Raw genomic sequence first — 12,882 nt, 5'->3', positions numbered from 1 at the left:
ATTTTATTTAGTTTCAACAAATGCAGGATTTTACAACATTACTTTATTTTCAAGTCATTTTCAAAACAATAACCCAATTTCCAAAATAAAATATATTAAAAAAAAAAAAAAAAAAAAAAACATTCCATATGTAGCCTTAAAAATTGATGACGGTGTCCCTATATTCTGCACCACACAGCTGTAGTTGGATTTTTTTTTTATGGAATTGCTTCTCCATCCCACATGTCTCTCTCTCTAGATTCCAAGTTTGGAATTGTAGATGCTATAACCCTATAATCACATAAAATATATCCAAAATAATTTTTAATCTTGATTTTACATAATAATTATTAATAAATATACATACGAACGTGCGTAAAATATTTACAGATTTATACGATTTAACGAATGGATTTCATCAAATAAATTTCATGAGCCGTTGGATTGTGATCGAGCATATAGCATATAGGATGAAAATCGGACGAATCAGATCGAATTAGCACTTTCGGAAAAAAAAAAATCAAACTAAAACTGATTTTAATCCCATTCCACAACAAACATTGGAAAAAAAGTATTAGAGAAATCGAAGTTTCAAAAATTATAATGAATTTTTTGTACTACAAAACCGGATTGAAAGAGGCGGAATATGGAAATTCCATTCTTTTGCCTCCTATAATCCAAATTAGGCAAATAAATAATAATATTGATATGCCCGCATTGGTATTGCTCAACTGATTCCGACGATGGTAAATTGGTCCAATGTCATATGATCGAATATGATCGAATACTGACAAACGCAGTGTGAAAACTCAAAAATAAATCGGATAAGAAATGTGAACTTTCATAATTCGAAACCAAAAACATTATTCCAAAATCGGATATTTTCCGATTCAATTTGAACGGCAAGTTGCATAAAACAAACATAAAGAAGCCCTTAACTTTTGCAACTTTTTTCACTTTCCCACACAATAAAAAAAAATTAATTTCCTGTCCCTAGTACTTTATTTAATTTTCTTGCCACCCCATTTCTTCTATAAATTATGCCACCCCCCTTCATCAAGAACCTCTTCCTCTTCTCTTTTCTTTCTTCTCTATACATTCCTTAATATATAGATTTTTTATTGAGTTATTTATATTATGAAAGAATCTTGATGCTGCTGCAGAACATTCTTGTTTGATGCTCAATCAAATCCATGTTTTCCGTACTCAGTGAGATTCTCCGGTCGGGTTTTATGATCAACTCCTCACTCCGCCGCCGCAGCCATCTCGTTCAATCTTTCTCCGTCGTGTTCCTCTACTGGTTCTACGTTTTCTCATAAAATTTTAATTTTCAATCATCGAATTTACTTAGATCCTGTAATCTTGCTTTAATAATTGATTTTGGGTGAATAAAAAATGGAATCTTTAAGCGGGGCTCAAAACTCCGGTTCGGAGGAGGATTTACTCCGACCGGTGGTTGATCAGAGGAAGAGAAAAAGGATGGAATCCAACAGGGAATCGGCAAGGCGATCGAGGGTCAGAAAACAGAAGCATTTGGATGATCTGACGGCCCAGATTTCTCGCATGATCAAAGAGAATAATCAGATTTCGATCAGCGTAAACGTCACCGCACAGCACTGTGTGAGTGTTGAGGCTGCAAACTCGGTGTTGAGGGCTCAGATGATGGAACTCACGCAGAGACTCCACTCTCTGAACGAGATTCTTGATTTCATCCACTGCTCTGCCGCCGCGGCGGAGGCGGCGGCGGCCGCCGTGGGAGGATGCGTGTTTGGGGCGGAGGGATTTCAGCATCAAGGATTTGCTGATAATCAACAACACCCCATTATGGCCTCTGCTGAAATGATTGATTATTATTGATTATATTCGGGAATCTCGGATTTTAGAAATTACATATTTATTTTGTCCATTTGTACTTTTTTTTCTTGCTGGTTTGATAGGAATTGGATGTAATATTCCAATCAAATATGAATTATGGTTTGATAGAATGTATTAAGAGTTGCGGCTATGTACTTGTTAAACTCTAAATTTGTAATATATCAAATTACAAATGTACATTCTTATCAAATAATTACGAAGTAATATTGTAATTACATATGACTTACGGCGTAGCTGACGTAGCAGGAATATTTTAAGACAACTGGTAGTGCCTGAAATCCTACAATGTAGAATCACCTGGTGTATTTCATCGGTTGAACCAAAAAAAGATTCCATTTTTTTTGTATTTGCCTTTGAAGATGTCATATCAAACATTCATTTTTGTTTTGATTCATTACAAAGCAAATTGCTTGATTATCAACCAAGACTTTCATTTAGTGGCATTGGATATATATATATATATATATATATATATATATATATATATATATATATATATATATATATATATATATAGTTATTCTTTTTTTAAAAGATCTTTGAGGTAAACTTACTTAGCTTTATTTTCCAACAAGTATGGAATGATGTAAGCATGCACGTGGGAAGCCATTAATGTATAAAGAGCTCAACCAAAAATGAGATAGTTGTATCCTTTTTTTCTTGTTTAGTGGAGAGTAAGTGGGTTTAATCTGCTTTCTAATGATGCAATTAAAAGTTGTATTAATAATAATAATAATACTTGCTCAATATATATAAAAAAAAAAGAGTGGTTCAATTAGGTGAACATGTAGTAGGCATGAGGACCAAAGTTTTATGAGACGTGTAAAAACATAAGATCCTAAAAAAGGCCATTGGATTGCAGCTTTCACTTAATACTTAATAGTAGTGTGATAGTGATATATTATATCCATGACATCATTCTTAAGCATTAATTAACCCCTTTAACAGCTATTTTTTTTTAATAAGTTGATATCCAATTTGGTGCAATGTGATCGAATACGTTTCGTCTCACGAAATTCCTAAATCTACCCTAAGCATCATAAGTTTCGTCTTTAGTTCACACTAACCGATTCACCTTCAAACTCTTTATGATGACTAATTTCATGTTCGACAATCTTTTTATCATACGATATACTCGAGAACCACTCCACACAAAAATCGACTAGACAAAAAAGCAAACTACAAAGTGAAAAGAGAAATGTTTTTGCTAATACCTCAATTCGTGCATTTGGTGTCTCAACGACGAACCTCTCTCTTTGCCTTTTGGAGAACTTTCTTAAGCACCAAGGAGATTCGATGAGACATATGTTGTTCCAAGAACATATCTTTGACCCTAGTGTAACCTTTTTGTCCCATAGTCTTTCTCATCTCTATGTTTGTGGCGAGTCGAATGATGTTCTCTGCAAGAGGTGTTATACCCTCTTTGCCAGCTGGATGCAGCCAACCCGTGGTGCCGTTTACTACAATCTCTACTGTACCTCCAGCTGCAGTGCCCTGCAATGTTAAGACGGAGTCAGTGATGTGTTTTTACGGGATAATGAAAAACTGGAATCTCATTCACGAAAAGACAATTAACTTCATATTTTTTTGCATCTGGAATTAAAATCACAAATAATCATTAGGACAACATTTTATGAGGTCAATTCATAAGACAAGATCGTCATGTCACGCATCAAACACTAACCACGCGCACAGTTCCAAAGGCAATAAAAAATTCTTTTCTTGACAATAGCAGGTACATTTTCTAAGATACGAAAGTGCGTACTAAATTCTACAAGTGATAGATGAACTCAAAGATAGCCAGAAGTTTGTAATGCAATCAAGAACAACAAGATTACAAATCTCACCAATACGGGTAGCTGAAAAGCCATAGCTTCAATTGTTATCCTTCCAAAGCACTCTCCACGCGCCTACATTTAACAAATTGTTAGCCTCTCTTCAGTTAAATGTACAGAAATCAATCTCATTATACACGCATGTGGATCATTTTTCTTAACACCAAGCAAAATATTGATTCTAAAGCCGGTAGGCGATAATTAATAACAGCAGTTTATACCCATAACATCAAGAAAGAAAGGAGTGTTTAAACAAGTTCCATTATGCCCATTGCACAAAAGTACCTGAGAGTTTTGGACAAGAACATCAATGGAAGCCAGATAAGGAGCAACATTCAATGTTTTGTTCACAAACTGCACACTGTCCTGAATTTTCTTCTCAGCAACAAAGTTTCGTAATTCTGTTTCAAATTTAGTTTGGGCACCCATGTCACTTCCCACTACAATTGCACGCATGGGTGGCACTTTCAGTTTCCTCACTTGGCTGAATTGCAGCGCTTCATAGAAAGCTTTGAGAAATAGATCCTGACCTTTCCCTCGAGAAACACCTACAGCCATGGAACATGGATAGCTAAGAAATTGTCTAGACAATGCAACAACAACTAGCATATTGCAATTACTTACAGAGGCAATATACTGCGTTCAGAGTTAACTTGTCTTATCGACTAATATGTAATACAGGTCGTCATAAAAAATGCCATTACTTGATAAGATGTGAGAATTATTATGTGTAAGCTAATACGAGCGTAAAGTAGAGAAACACACACAGTTGTTCCTTCACATAAAAACTGAAAAAAGTTCAGCAGTAAATTTGTCTTCAGATTTGAGAAGCAGGACTCTACCACTGGTGGAGACTTCTTTAATGAGGCACAGGCATAATCTACTTTTATGGTTGCTATAATTTCTTTTCTGAAGACATTCTAAAGTTCCTTCCTCAAAGTTCCTCTTAAATCTTTATGAATCATAAGATAGAACAAAATTGATTCTTAGAATAACAGCTGATAGCAAACTGTAGAGAAGGACTAGCGATTTATTTTTTGTCCAGTCACCACACTACCCACAAGAAGTTCGTGTCCACATTGTGGAAGAAAAAAAGCAGTTGTATAAAGCATGGAAAACAAATGGCTAAGGAAAAAAATACTATTTCAATTTTAGTCGGGCGTACTGTTGATAATGGCGAATAGAAGATCATCTTTGCGTACTCCGAGCGATTCCCTAATATGCTCTCTCAGGACCCTTCTCGCCACACTGTCTTCAGCTACTTCCATCAAATCTTTGCTATTGCCAAGGTGCACAACAAAGGTCTCAGGCATCTGAATCCTGCACCATTGGAAGTGAAGGGCAATATAATCTCTTATTATGCCTACAAGGAGAAATTAGAAAATAAGAACCCAAAGAGACACATAAGAAGTTCTTGGAAACATTACATTGGTAAAGGGGTGGAACATAAGTGTTCAGTCAATTTAAACGGGAAGCTGGTAAGTCATTATGTATTACAGATAGACAAACTATGATGAGCCAGAGACCACATAAGACTAATGTGCTCTACGAAAATGCGAGTTCTATTCATGTCCAATTTATCATGGTTCAAGTTTATATCATCTTACTAGCATGGTGAGTGGTTGATTCTCGACTCATTGTGAATTCTAGTTGATTAAACATGCATGGAAAGTGAACATACTATTGCTTTCTCTAAGATAACACGAGAAGATCACCCAAATTTCAAATGCATTCACGAATTTGACATATTAGGCCTGGAAAATGTTAGAAGGGTTCATTGACAGTGCAAAGCAAAATTTGGCCTCCACATGTGCAGCTATATGATCTACTTTCAACTTGTTTAAGGTTCATATACCATGCATGGTACACACATGCATAACCTTCATTCACATGTAGATGAGGGAAAACGAAAACAAGTCCAGAACAAAAATTAAAAAAAAAATGCTGGACTTGTACGCCAATAAAAGTTAAAAGTAGAGCACTTATCAGTGCTTTAATAAATCACTTCAGTTATAAATATATTGAAGAAGAGAAAAGAAAAAAAATTCTGCTGAAAAGTTAGTTATAAATATATTATGAACACTCATGCTTGTAAAGTTGGCTATAATATGCTCAAATTAGTATCGAACCAAACAGAATCATAAGAAGTAGCATACCCTAATCGCTCATGAGTCCTATTCTTCCAGTATTCAGCAGTAGTGTGTGAATCAATCATGGCACCTGCAACAAAAGGGAGGTGCTTCACATACTCCAGTTTAAAGTAATGTCCCCTCATTTCATGAATCCACCACAAAACCTTGGGGAGTACACGAGCCACGTTTTCTTGGAGCACAGCATCCAGCCACTTGCCAGCCACAGCTGTATTCAAAATGACTAGATCGGCTTTAAGAGCCGTATCAACAACTTCCTGGCCCTTTGCAGGCATAACCTGCAATAAATAACAAACTTAACTATAATAATTCTGATGCAATAGTGGCAAATGATGTTAAAGAATAATGGCTAATTAGCCAAATCACAAGATATGAACTCCATGTGTACCTCCACTCCTCTGTCCATCATCCTTTGTTCCAAACTATAAACCACTTCATCGCGTTCAGAGGGCTTCTGATTGGTGATCCAGACTACTCGAGCGCTAACAGCTCTTAACAAAAAGGCAAGCTCCATTAAGAGTAAAGGTCCACCTATGAAAATTTGTTCAAAAATGAAACTATCATTCTATCTTGTATAGAGATTTTAGCTTTTGATTTTCTCTAAGCAATTCCCGACAATGATCGGCGATGTATAGTGTATAATACAGTTCTGGAAGATAATAATATGTCTAATAAATCAAACTATACATTTACTGCCTCATATTCACTTTTGTTAACTGAAGCAAATATACAGTGAAATGCAGCAACAGTTCTGACCAATTAATCGATCATACTTTTCTATCACAAAAAACTTAAAAAAAAAAAAAAAAAAAAAAAGTACCGGAGAGAGAAAGTTCGTGAGAGACCAACAGAACAAGCTTCGATTTCATGAAACTGAGGGGATTTTTTTCTTTCTCAACAGCGCCGCCGTCTAAGGCGGACGAGTGAATCGGAGTGTTGAAATTGTTCTTGGTGTCGGAGTAATCGTGTGAATTGCAGGAACTGAACGAAGCTCCGATGAAGAAGGCAATGGCGGTGGAGAAGGCGATGCAGAGTAATACCATCAACGGCCATCTCTTCTGGACTGGAACTAACGACGTCGTCGAATGCTTCGCCATTATTAGAATTTATGTACAGCCCCGAATACCAAATTGAAGATCAGAATTCGGTATCGAATTGATTCATTAGGGCACACCAATTGAGGGGAATTGGGGGGGAAAATAGTTGGAAGAACTTGTTAAGATCCACAGTATGCACTTTCACACTCCATTGCCAACTTTTCAGAGCATCGAAACGACACCGTTAATATATGTTTTTGCTTAACAATTTCAAGTTTAACTGTAAATTATTGATTTAAATCAATTAAAAATATCTGTTTTTTTTTTTTTTCTAAAACTAAGAAAATTGATTACCACATTTCAATTAACTAAATTTTAATTCTTTGAATTTTAGACATTTAAACTTACTTTTAGCTTTCCAAACCTTATCTTTAAGCATAGAATATATTCTTACATAAATTTGACTACTCATATTAACTGCCTGAAATTTCATAGTTATTTCACATTATAGATATTATAAATGAGTCGAGCTCGTTCCACAAGAGATGACCTAGCGGTTGAAGCAAGTGAGCCAATGTTAATTGACTCACGTTCGAATTCCCTTGTCGACTATCGCTGGATCGAGTTTGTCACACATGATCAGCCTAGTGTGGTTTACGTCTCTCGTCGTATGATTTGCAAGTTATTATACGAGATTGTAGGTTTACCCAGTGCACCTATATGGTTAGCGTTGGGTCGAGTTTGTCACACATGATCAGCCTAGTGTGGTTTATGTCTCTCGAATGATTTGCAAGCTATTATACGAGATTGTAGGTTTACCCAGTACACCTATATAGTTGGCTGCGGGTTCCTTCATTAACAAAAAAATAAAATCGAACTAACAAAAATGTTTTTGGATAACAAAGATAATCACAAATAGTAACTATCAACTACAAAGCAAATAACTTGTACATCATAACTGTGAATGTAATGGTGCAGTATTAGGGTTCTAAATCAAGAACAAGAAAAACTTGATGACCCACATATATATATAGAGGTATAAAAATATATATCCATTATTATGATTTCTTAACATTTCCCAGTTTATAAACAAAGTAGAGTTGTGCCTCGGATTGTATCAAATCCTTCCTACATAGTAACCAAAAGTCGAAAAACCGAAACTTACTTCCCATCATTATTATTATTATCACCACCACCACCATACTGCGTAGAATTCCCATTCCAAAAGGCGTTTCTGTCATTGAACCGACTATCATCTTCCTCATCGTGTTTTAACGTGTGGATGTTTCCCCCAAAACGAGCACTTTGCTGCCTCTTCCTGCTGTTTTCGCCACTCGTGCCGGGCCCACTTTGCTCGGACGGAATTGCTGGGCTGGGCCCACCTCCATCCCTAAGGTTATTTTGAAGTGAAGGATTTGGGCCTGTCACAAAATATAGAACATAATCAACATCTTCTGATCAGACAAACATACAGAAAAATAATTATTCAACTTGTCATTTTTCGGGAAGAAAATTGAGGTGACTTACTATATTGCCATAGGCCACTTTGGGGCTCGGGGGAAGCGCTTGGTGAGCTGGCGCCTCTGCCAAGATAAGAAAAAGGGTTCGCGTAAGATAGAATTCTTCTCACGGATGCCCAATATCCTTCACTTGCATTCGAAGAGGCGGTATCGGTTGAGGAATAAGTTTGAGGCTGTGAAGATCCTCCTTTATTGTGTGGAACCACAACCAATGCCTGCCTTTTGAAGAAACCCAATTCTGATAGTGTGCTGTTCAAATCTGTGAAGGAAAATATTCAAGAGTATCAACAGTTGTACATGACAAAGGATTGCTGAAAAGAAATCAAGAATGCTTCACTGAAACGAGAGAACATAATTTAAGAACACATGAAAATGATGTTTATCCGTCATGAAAAATCCCCTTCAATACGTAACTGCCCAACTTGATATGGCAAAGTTATATATCAATCAAGACCAGAATCAATTATAAAAAAACCTAGTAATCAGAGCAGCATACCTTGGTCGTTGAAAACCTTGCGAGGGTAAGGAATTGCTATACTGAAAGAGCGCAAGCCGCTGGTCTGGTTTTCGTGTATATAATCTTTGACCATTTTCAAGGTGTCCGTCACCAAAAACTTGACTTGTAAGCTAGATCCATCAGGAAGTCTAATATTTAGGAAAACATCATTTGATTTAATGGCAGAGGAATCTGAAGCATCGGTTTTCTCAACTTCTGCAGCAGCCACTGTATTAACATGCACCACTGCACTGGCTTCATTGACAATCTCTCTAGAACCTACGTTGCTACTACCCGAATTATTATCATGGAAGTCGACATTTTTTCCTGTGTCAAGATTTGCAACTTTGGGGTTTTTATGAACTATCTCAGCAGTGTCTTGTGACGTATTTCCTGTTTCAATTTTGGAAATAGACTCATCAAGTCCATCATTGTCCGACGTAGTCGCACGAGATGGTTCAGGAATAGCCACGTCATCCTTCTTGGAATCAGTCTCCTGTGCATGAAAGAAACATCGATACAATTTAGAGCGAGCAAAATACAGTTGGCAGAAATAATAATCAAAGGCAAAGCCAAATCGAGTGACCTTAAAAGCATCTTCATAATTGCTCCTATCTTCTATATTATCCGAATGTAATGGTTGTTCAGCATCCACGGATACGATAGGATCATCTGACAGTGGTGTTGAGACATGTGCCCCTGGTGTAACTTGCTCGGATGTTTCAGCCTCAGAAGTTCCGGAAGCAAGGTGTTTTCCAGAAGCAAGTGCAGCAGTCAGGAAAGCTGCAGTTGTATCCTGAACCAAAAACATTCAGTGTGTGTTTGGCTCAAATACCAAAAATTATTCAGCTGACGATTCACACTCGATGAATGTAAAGAGATGGAAAATCATCCCTTTATGTTATTCACTTTATGATAAGAGTCGATTATTTGAATATTACGAAACCCCTTGTTAAAATTAAACAAAACGGACACCCACATAATCAACAAGACGTTTTCCCGTGGTAATGATAGTGGGTACAATGATAATGTCGATAAAAGAATTGAGGATTTTATGGAAATTACGGAATTTGGTAGAGGACCAATTTATCTCACATCAAAACAAACCAACTTGATGTACATACTCCCCATAGCAATCAGAAACTGACGTACACTGATCAACACGTAATGTGCCAGTTAAAAACACTAATTCACTTGATAATAAATGTTCAAGAAGTCCATTGTGACATCGGAACGGGCACTTATGAAAATAGGGGACTGTTTAAAAAGGATGCAAGACTAAGAGAATTCTATAATGAGTATCGTAAACACCAGCTTAACCCACCTGAACATGAAGACTTAACCACGCCTTCTCAAGACTGGAAGCAAGAACATCGGCACTGACAAAACCATCTAAAAAAATTCAATCAGAAAAAAAAAATGAGAAAAAAAAAATCAAATGTTCTTACCACAACAGCCGCTTCAGAAAACTGCTGTAGAAAACGTACCTTTTTGCCAAAGTTGCACGCCATTGTATCCGATAGCAGTTATACAAGGGGCAGATTGCTGTGGATCTGCAGAGCTTGATGCAAGGAAACAAAAAGTTTCTATTTCCACTATTTAGTGCTCAAACCTAATTCGTTCAACACAAGTTAACCAAGCACTAAATATAACTGCATTCACTTCAATAGAGTGCTCGGATCTTCACCTTTCCCTATCTAAATCCAGCTTTCAATTAACCAGTGACGAAATGTTAAAAAAGTGCTTAAAAAAATCAGACTCCATACGCCAGAAGCTATAAAATAGTGTACACAAATTCCCAGAAACAAGCATATACGAACATGCCTGTAGACAGCCATTAGTTTGATTCCTACGCATATTAAACTTTTAAGCCAAACAAAGGTAACATAGCCTCCAAGTTTCAGAGCTTCCAGCCACTATACTTGGTAGTATTAGCAGTTTACACAAGGATATAAATACACTCTACTATTATGACATGAACAAAAAAACTCCCTTTTCAAACAACTGGCATAACTGAATGTGTCAGGATAGCAATGAAATTGAAAAGGTAAATTATGTGTTATTAGAAGGTAGCTTCAAAGAAGGATACATATTGCCGAAAAATTCGACGCTTCGGAACTTCCTTCCAATATATGTAACAGAACGCAGTACTTTGACAATGTCTCAGAAACCTGGTACAAGATATAAGAATAGTAACAGGAGAAAATTAATTTTTGATTCCACATAATTATTAGCAGAAAACGGTGTCGTTTTGTGCATAACAGAGATAAGAAAAACCTACACTTGGATCAGTCCATGTGGATGTTTCTAACAGTTTTGAGTCTGGATTGTCACCTGGTACAGAAAAATAATATTTTCAAAATAGGAAATCATCCTCTTCTTTTTTTTTTGTGACTCAAAGCTACAGGAATTTGATAAATGTTCTGGAAACTCAGTGTAACAGAAAACAGATAATGCCTTAACAAATTATACATAAAAACACCATAAACTAAAGCCATAATCTTTTCAGTGAGTAAATCCAAAATCCAAGCATGTGAGCGCAAGACACATAGAGAGTATGAAAAAAGTATTCAATGATTTCCAAACTATCAATCCCTTCTCGTCACATACGCTGAGAAACATAATTTGCCACGAAAAAAGAGATATTTAAGAAACTTCATCGGTGTTCATTTATCCAACTTTAATTCAAGGTCATTAGTCATTACCACAAAAATAAATCCCCTAGTCACATAGATTAATAATATGGCGCCATTTTTTTCTCCTAAAGTTCCATATTGACAAGTTTAGATAGTGAATTTGAAAGCAAAATTCATGTAAAAGCACTTACCTGCATTATAGACGACAAAAAGTTTCTTCTCTCTTTTTGCTTCAGTAATTGCTTCCAAAATAGAACCTTTAAATGCAAGAGAGGAAAGAGACTGCTCCATCTACACACAACACACGAAAAATGTATTAGTCGTAAGTAATCAACAGACCAGTAAATCAGCTAGAATAAACAGAAGAGAGGTTCTTAGACAGAAACGAAAACACAGACAAACAAGAGAACAAAGACCGAATCATCTCCTGATAGATCCACACACGAAAACTTCCGACATTCCGAACCACAAATTACAAATTACATAGAGATGCCCACATAGATATATAGATACGTACATACATATATAATAGCATATGATGATATGACGACACTAACATAACAGTAACATACGTACAAATGCGAACATTTTTCCGATTATATATAGTCATGGCATGGATTTGACCCAGCCCTTGAACATTGAAATCGTATTTGAAACACACGGTCTCTCTCATTCCCTTCGTAGATCAAAATACGAAACACACGTGACATTAAATTTCATAAATTAGACGACTAATACTCCATAAAAACCGAAACTATTCTGCAATCGAAACCATTTCTGCTTTATTTTTCCAATTACTTCACTCTCCCAACCCATTTTTTTCATTTTTCCTATCAATTCACCTTCCTTAATCATTCTTCGTTAATTCAGAGAAGAGTTACACAAATTCATTCAAATAACTCCACCCGATCATCACTCCGAAATCAAACATAAAAACCGGGGGAAATTCAAGCATGACTACTCGTAAATTTCTAGAGAGAGAAATTCAAGTAATTCATCTTCACCCAAAACCAAAAAGTGAATACCTGAATCAAACTCATGAGTTCCTAATTTCAGAACAGCCACTAAATTTAAACAAAAACTGCGTCAAAATCTAGCGAAGAGAAAATCAAATAATTCATCTTCCGTTCTGATAAGAACTCTTACCTTTCGAAATCGAGAGATCAGAAGAAACTAAAAGTCCGCCGAGTTGAAAATTCGAGTTCAACTCACTGTATTATTCCGACGTTTTCTTTTTAATTACATCTACATCCACTGAGGTTAGGTCAAACTACAACTAGACCCACTCATGTTTGAACAACTACACCTAAACCCCCTCATGTTTGAAATATTACACCTAAACCCCCTCGGGGGA

General features: G+C 36.3%; 3 protein-coding genes across 3 annotated transcripts; 1 reads left to right on the top strand and 2 right to left on the bottom strand.

Annotated features, from left to right (window-relative positions):
• The first annotated feature begins 1,225 nt into the window (after positions 1–1,225).
• On the top strand, positions 1,226–1,942 carry LOC105963182 (bZIP transcription factor 44-like). Its single transcript, XM_012987566.2, has one exon. The coding sequence runs from the start codon at positions 1,375–1,377 to the stop codon at positions 1,834–1,836; it is 462 nt and encodes a 153-aa protein (XP_012843020.2). The 5' UTR covers positions 1,226–1,374; the 3' UTR covers positions 1,837–1,942.
• Positions 1,943–2,924: 982 nt separating this feature from the next.
• Positions 2,925–7,154, bottom strand: LOC105963181 (uncharacterized). The gene is made up of 7 exons (XM_012987565.2): positions 6,660–7,154; positions 6,228–6,370; positions 5,846–6,117; positions 4,855–5,009; positions 3,975–4,237; positions 3,702–3,764; positions 2,925–3,348 (listed from the first exon to the last, which is right to left on the bottom strand). The coding sequence occupies exons 1-7, from the start codon at positions 6,934–6,936 to the stop codon at positions 3,091–3,093; spliced, it is 1,431 nt and encodes a 476-aa protein (XP_012843019.2). The 5' UTR covers positions 6,937–7,154; the 3' UTR covers positions 2,925–3,090.
• Positions 7,155–7,754: 600 nt separating this feature from the next.
• On the bottom strand, positions 7,755–12,789 carry LOC105963180 (Ubiquitin-like superfamily protein). Its single transcript, XM_012987564.2, has 10 exons — positions 12,675–12,789; positions 11,720–11,819; positions 11,174–11,226; positions 10,982–11,063; positions 10,380–10,445; positions 10,217–10,284; positions 9,479–9,688; positions 8,893–9,388; positions 8,404–8,655; positions 7,755–8,297 (listed from the first exon to the last, which is right to left on the bottom strand). The coding sequence occupies exons 2-10, from the start codon at positions 11,817–11,819 to the stop codon at positions 8,038–8,040; spliced, it is 1,587 nt and encodes a 528-aa protein (XP_012843018.1). The 5' UTR covers positions 12,675–12,789; the 3' UTR covers positions 7,755–8,037.
• Between the last annotated feature and the right edge of the window lie 93 nt (positions 12,790–12,882).

The sequence above is a fragment of the Erythranthe guttata genome, chromosome 14 (assembly GCF_056151865.1).
Source record: "Erythranthe guttata isolate IM_541 chromosome 14, IM_541, whole genome shotgun sequence".
Lineage (NCBI taxonomy): Eukaryota > Viridiplantae > Streptophyta > Magnoliopsida > Lamiales > Phrymaceae > Erythranthe > Erythranthe guttata.
This window is presented reverse-complemented; position numbering and strand designations above follow the sequence as displayed.